Here is a 12,805-nt window from a genome sequence, read left to right on the forward strand (position 1 = left end):
GAAAGCTGTTGAGGGATAACAACATAATCAGAGCAATGTTTTGGGAATACTAATCTGGCAGTTGCTGTGAGGATGGATTAGAGCGAGAAGAACCTGGAGGTGGGATGCCAAATTAGGAAGCAGTAATCTAGGTGTGAGATGATAAGAACCTAAATGAAAACAAGGACAGATTCCAGACATCATCCCTAGAGAAGAATTAAGTAGACATGGAGATTGTAAACAGAGAAGTCGAGAGTGATGTAAAAATGATTGACAGATTTTGAGTCTGAATAGCTAACTGTTGTATAAATAGGAAAGACAGATGAACTAGCTGGTATAGGGGCAGATGAGAAGTTTTGAGTTTGAAGGGTTCAGTGGTATATCAAGGATAGAATCCAACAAGCATCTAGAAATGTGGATTGTGTACTTTGTAAGATGGAAGCTAGAAAGTCAGCCATTTAATCCAAATTTGGAATTAGGTGAGATTTTCTAATCCAAATCAGCGGTATTAATCCAAATTTGGAAGTAGGTGAGATTTTCTAAAGGATAAGGATAGATGACAGAACTGTAGTAGACTCCACATATAGAATAAAGTTTCCATTAAGGAGGGAAGGAAGGATTAGTCCAAGAGGTTGTCAGAGACCTGGAGAGTATCCAGAAGTAAGTGTTAGCCAACAATATTGACTTTTGTTTATCCATTTTGATAAATAGTGCTTTATCAGAGAGAGTGGGTCTTTCATCCTTTTCAGACCCAACTCTCCCTTTTTATGAAAATGCTTTATAGTATTCTCTTTTCTATCCTGAAATGAAATCTTCAGATAATATTTTATATAAAAGTATATATAAATTTATATGTAAATATAAATTAAAAAAATTTTTAACATTTATTTATTTTTGAGAGACAGAGAGAGACAGAGCATGAGCAGGGGAGGGGCAGAGAGAGGGAGACACAGAATCCGAAGCAGGCTCCAGGCTCTGAGCTGTCAGCACGGAGCCCAATATGGGGCTCGAACTCATGAACCATGAGATCATGACCTGAGCCAAAGTTGGGCGCTTAACCGACTGAGCCACCCAGGCGCACCTATGTGTATATAAATTTAAAAGGCAGTATAATGCTCCAATTATACTACATTGGAAAAAAATAAAGTAACTTATAATAATATGTGTATTGTATGTATTTTAAAATGTGACTGCATGGGCATGACCCACAGTGGATGACATAATGAAGTAGTCCTGTCTGTGCATCAGTATGTAGAGTCACCTTGACTGAAGAGTTAACAAATGTAGACTGACAGTCTTTTTTTGCGGCTTTTATTTGTGACTCAAATACTACAAGGAAAAAGTACAGAAAAGAATGAACTACAGTGGAATAGAAAAGATTGGAGAGATTTGCTCCTCAAGCCCTTCCAAGAAAGAGAGAATGAGTTTATAATTTTGAGGAGGAGAGAAACTGCAATAGTCTTTGTAGAGAATGAGAAACAATTGATAAGAGGTGGGTTAAACGGTTGTTGAGAAATGTCTTGTGCTCTGTTGAAGTTGGATAACAGCTGGTGGGTCAGGTTAGCATGGCCCTGTTGTTTCCTTGTGGAGAATAAGAGACAAATGTAGGAGATGAAAGTATAGGTTATTAGAGAAGCAGCTGCTTTTTTTTACCCCCAGATTTTAGTTTTAAGTAATTGCTGTACCCAGTGTGGGGCTTGAACTTAACAACCCTGACATCAGGAGTTGCAAGCTCTACTGACTGAGCAAGCCAGGTGCCTCAGAGAAGCCCCTTTTAACAGATGGCCAAGGCATTTGGGTTGAATAGAGAGGCTACCAATCTTAAAGGCGATTAAAAACTAATGGAGGATGGTGTTCATGGATGATTGGCACCACTCTGTGAATGTACTTAATGCCACTGAACACTTAAAAATGATTAAAGTGATAAATTTTAGGTTATGTATATTTTACCACAATAAAAGGAATCTAATTGAACACTTTAAAAATATTCCCTTACTTTCCAGGTATCATGATAAGACTACTTCTTGTGGAGATATGTCAGAAACTTCATACTTGTAGCAACTTCTCTTTTTTAGACTTGTGGAAATAAGAGAGGGCATCATGCTTGATATTTCTGCCATCAGTGGTGATATTTTACAAAGTCATACTGGGAGAATCAGACTACAGGATTGATGCATACTGGGAGTCACATGGGGCCACATATTATTGAGCATTGTAATAGAAGTAACTTTGGTCTTTCTTGGACAAATTGGTTTTGACTTCTTGTTCGTGTACAGCTTAGTTACTGAGGAATTATATTTGAAAATAGTTCTTTTTGAATCACCCAGTATTACTTTGTAGTCATACTTGCAAACCTCCTTAATTAGGACCATTTTTATTATCAGCCAAAATAAATACATAAGGTCAGTTATTTTTTTTAAAGATTTTATTTTTAAGTTATCTCTGTACCCAATGTGGGGCTCCAGCTCACAATTCCGAGATCAAGAGTCACATGTTTCAACGACTGAGCTAGCCAGACACAATGAGATCACTTATTTTTTAGTAAAACCTTAGGAAGAGGCCAATTAGGAATTTTATATACTTTAATTTATATGTATGTACATCAAGATGAATTACATATATTCTCTTGGAGAATTTTGCTGTATTTTTAAAAGCGTTTCCTTGAAATCTTTTGCAGTGGGTGCATGTTAGTTCCCACAATGAAAAGTAGAACCTATTAAAGCCTTATAAAAAAGAACTTTTAACATTCTTTTCTCTTTGTGTTAACAAAGACTGCTATTTTACATATGAAATTTACCTCATTTAAATGTATAGTTCATTGATTTTAAACAAACTTACAGAATTGTATAACCAACAATACAGCATGTGTTTAGCACATTTCCACTTTCCCTAAAAAAGAAGTCTCATATCCATTTGCAGTTAGTCTCCTTTTGCATACACAGCCAACCACTAATGTACTTCCAGACTCCATAGATTTCCTTTGGTGGATATTTCATGTAAGTGGAATTCTATAATATGTGGTCTTTTCTGTCTGGCCTTTTTTTTTTTTCTTAACTCAGCATAATGTTTTTGAGGTCCATTCATGTTGTTGTATGTATCAATTGTTTATTCCTTTTTATTGCTGATAATACTCCATTGTGTGGATATGTATTTTGTTTATTCACTGGTTGATAAACATTTGGATTGTTTTGCTTTTTGACTATTAGGAATAATGCCACTGAATGTTCACATTAAAAGCTGTGGGTGGACACGTGGTTTTATTTTTCTTGAGTAAATAACTAGGAGTAGAAGTGCTAGGTCATATGGGTAGCTCTGTGTTTAAAATTTTAAGAAAGTGCCCAACTGTTTTCTATAGTGGTTATAGTATTTTACTTTAAAAAAAAAAATGTTTCTTTTGAGGGAGAGAGAGTGCAAGTGGTGAAGGGGCAGAGAGAAAGAGAGACAGAGAATCCCAAGCAGGCTCCGCAGTGTCAGCACAGAGTCCGATGCAGGGCTCGAACCCACGAACTGTGAGATCATGACCGGAACTGAAATCAAGGGGCAGATGCTCAACTGACTGAGCCACCCAAGTGCCCCTGTAGTATTACATATTTTAACCAGCAGTGTATGAAGACTTTAGTTTTTCCACATCCTCCCAAACAGTTGTTATAATCTATCTTTTTTATTATAGCCATTCTGGTGAGTATAGTGTGGTTCACTGCCATTTTGATTTGCATTTTTTTGATGTTGAGCATCTTTATGTGCTATTAGCCATTTGTGTATCTTTCTTTGTGAAATGTGTATTCAAAGTCTTTTGCCCATTTTTTAGTTGTCTTCTTACTGAGTTGTTGTAGGAGTTCTTTATATATTGTGGCTACAAGTCCGCCCCCCCCCCATTGAAACCTAGTAACACTTCCTGATATAATTCACCTGAATACAAAGTTTAGATTAAATAGGTTATATAGTGAAGATTTTTGCTATCAGAACAGTTCAGAATCTTAGCTTTATGAGCTTCAAGCCTTGCCACCCTTGTTATAAATTCTGCCAGTGAGATTCTGTTTTGAGTGAACACACAGTAGTTTCAACCTAGCATCCAAAAGGGTTTTCTTCCAACATGCAAACACTATAAACAAATTAATTTGTTGCCTGGCTATTTCAACTAAAAATTATGACCGTTTCTTTTTTTTTTATTTAAAAGAAATTTTTTTTTTACATTTATTTATTTTTGAGAGACAGAGACAGAACACAAGTGGGGGAGGGATAGAGATAGAAGGAGACACAGAATCTGAAGCAGGCTGCAGGCTCTGACCTGTCAGCACAGAGCCTGATCTGGGGCTCGAACTCGCGAACCGTGAAATCATGACCTGAGCTGAAGTCGGACACTTAACTGATGGAGCCACCCAGGCGCCCTATTGACCATTTCTTCTTTAATAATTCTAAGTCTAAATTTTAAAAACAATATTGAATTGAACTTTAGGTAAGGCTATTCGACTATTAACCTGTTATTCTGTGTTAGTGTCTTTGTAATGAAATCAGTTAAAAAATGGTGGTTATTGACAGCTTATATTGGCCATTTATTGACCTTGAACTAAGGACTAATCTGTTTAGCTTAACATAAATCCTAGTTGTTAATGCTTTTACAAAACCCTGCACCTCAGTGAGCAAGAATGGTTTCTAGAAAGATATTTCAAATAATGCAAGTAAAATTTTAAAGTCACCTGTAATCCTTGTGCATTTTGTTTAAGTTGTCTTGCTTTTTCAAAACGTGTTTATTTATTTTTATACTCTGAAGAATTGGTGCTTTGAAAATATTTGGTTCTTGGGATTGTGTTCTTCTTAACACCAAAGTATAAACCTGAGCAAACTGAGTGGTAGATCCTGTCTGGAGAGACAGTTTGCTGAGATTAAAAAAAGACCGGTTTAGGAACCAGGAAACATGGCTCTGCAAAAGAGCTCAGTGATTGTGAACAAATTATTTAATCTTTATGGTTTTAGTTTCCTCATCTGTAAAATGACCCAGTTGGACTACATAATCTCTATGATCCCTTCCAACTCTGAATATTTGAACATACACTGTTTGAAAATACTCTGGCGTTTTTAAAAAAATTTAATTTAATTTACTTAGGGCACCAGCAGGGGAGGGGCTGAGAGAGAGAGAGAGAGAGAGAGAGAGAGAGAGAGGAGAGAATCCCAAACAGGCTCCATGGTGTCAGTGCAGAGCCCGACATGGGGCTTGATCTCCTGAAAGCAAGATCACGACCTGAGCTGTGATCAAGAGTTGCACACTTAACTGAGTGAGCCACCCAGGTGCCCCAATACGCTGGTATTTCTTATAAAGCCTTTTCACATATACTTACTGTTTTATTCTTAAAAGATTCCCTGAAGTAGAGAAGGCAGATCTTTAGAGGATACATAGAAAAGTTGGATATCATCTTAAAATTATTATTACTTTTTTTAGATTTCCACAGCAATTTATTGTTCATTAGTTTTACAGCTTTTTCATGAATATTCATGTAATTATTTTTTATATTGAAGTATAGTTGATATACAATGTTATATTAGCATCAGGTATGCAACATAGTGATTTGACACTTCTACACATTACTTAGTGCTCACTCTGTTGGCTGTAGTCATTATCTGTTACTGTTACTAAGATATTATTGACTGTATTCTCTATGTTATACTTTGCATTTCCATGACTTTATAACTAGATATTTGTATACAAGTCCTTTATCAGATACACAACTTGCAGATATTTTCTTCTCCTGTGTCTTGTTTTTATCTTTTTGCTAATACTGCTTGAATTCCAAAAGTTTTAAATTTTTGTGGCCTAATTATCAGCATTTTTTTTTAATGGATTGTGCTTTTGATGTCATATCCAAAGACTTTTTGATTAACCAAGATCATGAAGATTTTCTCCTGGTGTTTTGTGGTAGAAAATTTATAGTTTGGGGTTTACTAGGTCTCTGATCCATTTTGAGTTAATTTTTATGCATAGTGTAAGGTAAAGGTTTAAATTAATCTTTTTGTAAGTGGATATCCAGTTGAAAAGACTCTCTGTTCTTCTATTCAACCACCTTATCACCTTCACTGAAAATTGATTGTAATTGGTTTAAAAATTGGTTTATTTCTGGATTTTCAGGTTTGTTCTGTTGGTCTATGTGATATCCTTATGCCACTATCACACTGACCTGATTATTGTGGCTTTTTAATATGTTTTTTTTTTAATTTGTTTTTAATCTTTATTTTTGAGAGAGTGAGAGAGAGAGACAGAGTGTGAGCAGGGGAGGAACAGAGAGAGAGGGAGACACAGAATCCGAAGCAGGCTCCAGACTCCCAGCTGTCAGCACAGAGCCCGACGCAGGGCTCGAACCCATGAACTGTGAGATCATGACCTGAGCCGAAGTCACACTTAACCAACTGAACCACCCAGGCACCCCTAATATGTTTTAAAGTCAAGAAGCATAAGTTGTTCAACCCAGTTCTTTTTCAAAGTTACTCTGGTTATTTTGGTTTCTTTGTATTTCTATATAAATTTAAGAATTAGCTTGTCAGTTTCTGAAAAAGAAAAGTGTGATTTTGTTGGAGATTATGTTCAATCTATAGATTAGCTGGGGGAATTTTTTTAACATTTCTTTAAGAAGAAAGATTATATTAGGAAACTTCGAAGAACTATAATAAAAAGAGAAGACAACTCAAAGATGTTATGGTTTCCTTTAACACCGTAAGGTAGCAAAAAAAAAAAAAAATGCACAGGCTTTACCTTTGTTTCTCACTCTTATACTCTCTTCCATTTTTCTAAATCATTTCTAACACTTTCAAGAATGTTTGTAAGTGTGTAAAATACTCTGCTAATGTATCTGTTCCCTTGTAAGTGGAATACCTCACACATGTACAAGTGTAAATAAAAAACGAAAAAGGGAACAGCTGTTTTGAAGGTGATGCTGAGAACAAGTGTCCTCTATGAGGTGTACAAGAGAGAGCTTGTGGAGTAGATTTTAGATAATTGTGAATGATTGTTAATTGTAGGACAGAAGTGAAGTAGGTGTAAACTTTAAGGTACTATTTCAAAGAAGTATATGAATTTTTGTTGTGACACATGACAATATTTCTATACTTTGATGTTCTTATTCTTTAAAAAAATTTTTTTCAATGTTTATTTTTGGGAGACAGAGAGAGTGCAAGCAGGGGAGGGGCAGACAGAGAGGGAGACATGGCTCCAGGCTCCAAGCTGTCAGCACAGAGCCCGACGCGGGGCTTGAACCCATGAAGCTCAGGATCATGACCTGGGTTGAAGTTGGACGTTTAACCAACTGATATGCCGAAGTGCCCCTTGATGTTCTCATTCTTTTCACTTTCTGCCTTTGTATTAGGAAACAGTGCGTACTGAGAAACTTTATTAAGATCTTTCTGTAGACTACTGTTTTCTTGTCATGTGTTCTAGAAGGTGTGGTTTCTCTTCACATTGATGGCATGTAGGGAAAATAAAAGGAGAATAAACAGTATTCTTATTTTATTGCTTCTGTAGCCGTGAAGTCGGAGACCCTTGTGCATGAAGACAGATTTGTTCTATGGCCTCGGAGTTGGGTGCCGGGGACGATGGCGGCTGCACTGAGCTGGCAAAGCCCCTCTATCTTCAGTACCTGGAGAGGGCCCTCCGGTTGGACCATTTCTTGCGACAGACATCAGCCATCTTCAACAGGAATATTTCTAGGTATGCCATTACATGTTCCCAATGTTTGACCACATTTCTGATTCCCATTATCTCTTTGGTTTTAACATTTATGTATTTTATGGTTTTTGGTATATGTGATATTTTTTTTCTTCCTTCTTTCAAATAGAACACATTTAACTTATTTAAAGGATCCATTTCTTCTGTCTACTAACCATAAATGAAAATATTCTGCTGGGTCAGCTGTAATTGTAGATTTATCATTCTTTAATTTATAGTGATGAAAGTGAAGATGGACTGGATGACAGTAATCCTTTATTGCCCCAGTCTGGGGATCCCTTAATACAAGTTAAGGAAGAACCTCCAAATTCATTGCTTGGTGAAACTTCTGGAGCAGGCAATTCTGGAATGTTAAACACATACTCACTGAATGGAGTTCTGCAGTCAGGTCAGTGTGGTATGAGGTCCCTCTTTGGACTATCCGTTTTCTTGGGGCAGTCGTCCTTTCATTTTTTGTTGTTCTTTATGTTTCTTCACACAGAATCAAAATCTGACAAAGGGAATTTATATAACTTCTCTAAGTTGAAGAAAAGCAGAAAGTGGCTAAAGGTAAGAGATAAGGCAAATATTTATAATTCAAATAACCTACTAAAATTACAAATAGAAAGGAAAGTTATTGACTCATTCTGGCACATTGACAGAGATTTTTCTAGAGAAGAGTCTTCTATTCTGGGTGTAGTTTTTTGAAGAGATCATGGAGAAAAATGTGGAGGCCTCAATGAAGTTCACTTTAGCAATCATTTCTGAGTATAGAGTACTGTGAAGAGCAAGGAGTAAAAAAAACATGAGATCTTTGCTCTCACTGGCTCACAGTGTCATCAGGGTTATTAATGTCCTTTTCATTAGTTACTGAGTAGTTCAACAAATGGTGATTGAATACATCGTATCTGTCTGATACTGTTGTAGACAGACAGCATTCCTGCTCTGTAGAGCTTACATTCAGATGGGGGGAGGTAGTGAGTAATGTCTGTAAACAAAGAAATAGAAATGGCTTTTTTAAAGAGGTAACATTTCAGCTGATTTCTGAATTATCAGGACTATGTGAATGTTTTACATAAGAGCATTTTTAAAAATTGTTTGAGAGAGAGTGCGGGAGTGGGGAGAGAGAATCCCAAACAAGCTACACATGGTCAGTGCAGAGCCTGACCTGGGGCTCGAACTCATGAACTGTGAGATCATGACCTGAGCTGAAATCAAGAATCAGATACTTAACCCACTGAACCACCCAGGCACCCCTCAGATAAGAGCATTTCAGTCAGAAGGAACACAATTGCAAACTTCCTGACACAGGATGCAACACAGTATGTTTGGGGGAGAATGAAGGCTAGTATGGCTGGAGCACAATGAGAGGGGATGATAGAAGATGAGGTTCAAGAACCTGATTGTGTAGGGTCTTGTATAACATGTTAAGGAATTTGTATTTTAGTCTGGTAAATTTCTGTGAGTATTCATAGGCAAGGAAATGGGATAATCTTGTTGATATTCTTACAAGATAACAGTCATTGGCCCAACTGAGTTAGCATTTCTTCTATTGAAACCAATATTTTCTCTATTGCTTAATTTTCCTGTGAAGAGCTCAAAGTAATTTAAAGGTACTCTTTCATTGTTATCACTAAGTCCTTTAAAAGGTTCTAATTTGCTTCATATCAGCATGGCTCTCGGGAATGTAGAAATCTTTGTTTAGCTTATCACATTTGTAAAAATCGAAATATAATTGATATGCCATAAAATCTACCCATTTAAAGTATATAATTTAGTAATTTTTAGTATATTCATAAAGTTTTGTGTAGCCCTTACCACTAATTCCAGAATATTTTCATCATTCCAAAAAGAAACTGCACTTATTAGCAGTCACTTCCCATTCTCTACTTCCCCCACCCCTGGCAGCCACTAATCTGTTTTCTTTCTCTATGGATTTGCCTATTCTGGACATTTCATATAAGTGAAGTCCATATCATACACAGTCCTTTGTACTTAGCTTCTTTCACTTAGCATAGTTTTCAAGGTTCATTCATGTTGTGGCACAGATCAGAACTACTTACCTTTTCATGGCTGAATAACATTTCATTATCTGGATAATATCAAAATCAATTAATATTTTTTGGGTTGTTTCTCCTTAATTAGCCATCACAGCTTGCTTTCTATATTCCTTTATACCCAATAGATTGTTTCTTTGTTTTTAGTTTTTTTGCCTTGGTATTTGACAGTTAAAATATCTTAAGTATAAGTACTTAGTGATATCAAGCTTTGTTGCTGTTTACAGCATTTCCATGTGTTACTGCTCTCGAATTCATGCATACTAGGTTCAGTTGGTACCTTTTTCTTTTCCACTTAGATTGGTAAAGGATAATGTAAGGGAAACTGGAATGACTGTCTTCCAGCTATTTCTGTCCTTGTGTTGGGGAAAAATGCTTGGATTATAAACGGAATTACTTCATAGCGAGAGATTCCATTTCCATTTCCTCCCATTTGCAGAGCATTCTGTTAAGTGATGAGTCCAGTGAGGCAGATTCTCAGAGTGAAGACAATGAAGAAGAAGAAGAAGAGGAAGAACTCAACCTCAGCAGAGAAGAACTTCATAACATGTTGCGGCTGCACAAATATAAGAAACTCCACCAGAATAAGTATAGTAAAGACAAGGAGGTAAAGGTTTCAGGAGAAATCTCACACCTTCATGCCGGGTATTTAGCCTCTGGTTAACATTCATTGAAGATATGTCAGTACCCTTTTTTTTCTTTTTTAATGTTTATTTATTTTTGAGAGAGAACAAGCAGGGGAAGCGTAGAGAGAAGGATCCCAAGTAGGCTCCATGCTGACCATAGAGAGCTCAATATGAGGCTCAAACTCACAAACTGAGCTTGTGACCTGAGCTGACACTTAACCAACTGAGCTACCCCAGGCGCCCCATACACCATTTTACTTTTATTTATCTACCTATCTATCTATCTATCTATCTATTTATTTTCGTGTTTATTTATTTTTGAGGGAGAGGGAGGCAGACTGCAAGTGGGAGAGGGGCAGAGAGAGAGAGGGAGACACAGAATTGGAAGCAGGCTCCAGTCTCTGAGCTGTCAGCACAGAGCCCGATGCGGGGCCTGAACCCACAAAATGTGAGATCATGACCTGAGCCAAAATTGGCCACCAGGTACCCCTTACTTTTATGTTTAGATCTTGATGGTGGTGGTTGTAATAAAAGCTTTATTGAAATGTATTTCATATACTAAAAATATTTACCCTTTTAAAGTGTATAATTCAGTGGTTTTTAGTATATTGATAGAGATGTGTAACTGTTGTCACTATATAATTCCAGAATGTTTTCTCCAGAAAGAAACCTCAATCCCCTTAGCTGTGTCCTCTCATTTTCTCCATTCCCCTCAGCCCCAGGCAGCTACTTGTCACTATAAATGTGCCTGTTCTAGACATTTCATGCATATGGAACGATATGTGATCCTTTGTGTCTAGCTTCTTGCTTAGCAGATTTTCAGAGTTCATTCAGTAGCATGTACCTGTACTTTATTCCTTTTTATGGCCAAATAAGATTCCATAGTATGAACGTACTGCATTTACTTATCCACGTATCACTTAATGAATTAATTGGATTGTTTCTACTTTTTGGCTTTTATGAATGATAACTATGAAAAATGTGTTGTTTCCACTTTTGGCTGTTATGAATAATGCTGCCAAGAAGATTTGTATACACGTTTTTGGTGTGGACGTATGTTTTCATTTCTCTTGGGTATATACCTAGAAGAGGAATTGCTGGGTCATATGATATGATAACTCTGTGCTTACTTACCCTTTTGAGGAACTGGCAAACTATTTTCCAGAGTGGCTGCACCATTTTAAATTCTTGTGGTTCCTTTTATAATGCAGTTGCTCTTTGGAAATGTTCCTATCTTTAAAAAACTCCCTTTCTTTGCATACTAACATTAGATTAATGACAGTTTTAAGTGGCAACTATTTGAGTGCTGTTACTTCTGATTTTTGTCAGAAGTGTGGCACTTTGTACATAATAAGCAATAGCATATTTGAGGCCCTAAAAGCATTCCAGCAATTATTTACCATCCAAAGTACGTTCAGAAAACTGAATAACCTGCTCAAGGTTATAAACCTGCAGAAGTAATAAATAGTAAGATATCTGGCTTTCAGACTTCTTTCTTTCTCTGTCCCTCCCCTGCTCTCTCGCTCTCTGTCTCTTAAAAAAAAAAAAAAAAGAAATGAATAAACGTAGAGTTCCTTCATAAAGTACAGTGCTAGGCATTTGGTGCTTGAAATAGTTTGTCTTTTTTTTTTTTTTTTTTTTTTGAGTATAGCTGACATACAGTATTATATTTCAGGTGTACAACATAGTGATTCAAATGTCTATATATTATGGCCACAAGTGTAGCTACCATCTGTTACTGGATAACGGTATTACAATATCATTGACTGATTCCCTGTGTTGGACCTATTATTTCTGTGATTTACTCATTCCATAACTGGAAGCCTATACCTCCCACTCCCTTTTACCCATTTTGCCCAACCCCCATCACCCTCCCCTCTGACAACCATCAGTCTTTTCTCTTTACAAGTCTGATTCTGCTTTTTGTTTTTCAGATTCCAGTTATGAGTGAAATCATGTGATATTTGTCTTTTTCAGTCTGACTTAATTCACTGAACATAATGCCCTCTAGGTCCATCTACGTTGTCACAGATGGGAAGAGTTTATATATATATATATCCGCACATATACATACATCCACACATATACATACATACACACACGTACGTATACATATAAATATATATGCCACATTTTTATTTATTCACCTATCAGTGAACACTTAGGTTGCTTCTGTATCTTGGCTACTGTAAATAATGCTGCAGTAAACATAAGAATGCATGTATCTTTTTGAATTAGTGTTTTTATTTTCTTTGGGTAAATACCCAGTAGTGGAATTATTGGATCGTATGATACTTGTTTTTATTTTTTTGAGGAACCTCCATACTGTTTTCCATTGGATGAACCAATTTGCATTCCTACCAACAGTTCACAAAGATTCCTTTTTCTCCACGTTCTTGCCAATGCCTATGTCTTGTCTTTTTTAAATTTTTTTTTATATTTTATTTATATTT

At 36.4% G+C, this 12,805-nt stretch overlaps 1 protein-coding gene across 5 annotated transcripts in view; it reads left to right on the forward strand.

Moving 5' to 3' along the window:
- The window catches only part of INO80 (INO80 complex ATPase subunit), a 144,608-nt gene that overhangs the window by 20,259 nt on the left and 111,544 nt on the right, over nucleotides 1-12,805 (forward strand). For all 5 annotated transcript variants that reach the window (XR_008417115.1, XR_008417113.1, XR_008417114.1 and 2 more), the window contains exons 2-5: nucleotides 7,487-7,672; nucleotides 7,909-8,078; nucleotides 8,172-8,239; nucleotides 10,166-10,333. Coding sequence is in view for 1 of the 5 variants with exons in the window: in XM_053889189.1 (XP_053745164.1) it covers nucleotides 7,530-7,672; nucleotides 7,909-8,078; nucleotides 8,172-8,239; nucleotides 10,166-10,333 (549 nt within the window). In the remaining 4 variants the exon portion in view is untranslated. The remainder of the gene's footprint in view (nucleotides 1-7,486; nucleotides 7,673-7,908; nucleotides 8,079-8,171; nucleotides 8,240-10,165; nucleotides 10,334-12,805) is intronic.

Source organism: Panthera pardus, unplaced genomic scaffold (assembly GCF_024362965.1).
Source record: "Panthera pardus isolate Hobbes unplaced genomic scaffold, ASM2436296v1 HiC_scaffold_24, whole genome shotgun sequence".
NCBI classification, from domain to species: Eukaryota; Metazoa; Chordata; class Mammalia; order Carnivora; family Felidae; genus Panthera; species Panthera pardus.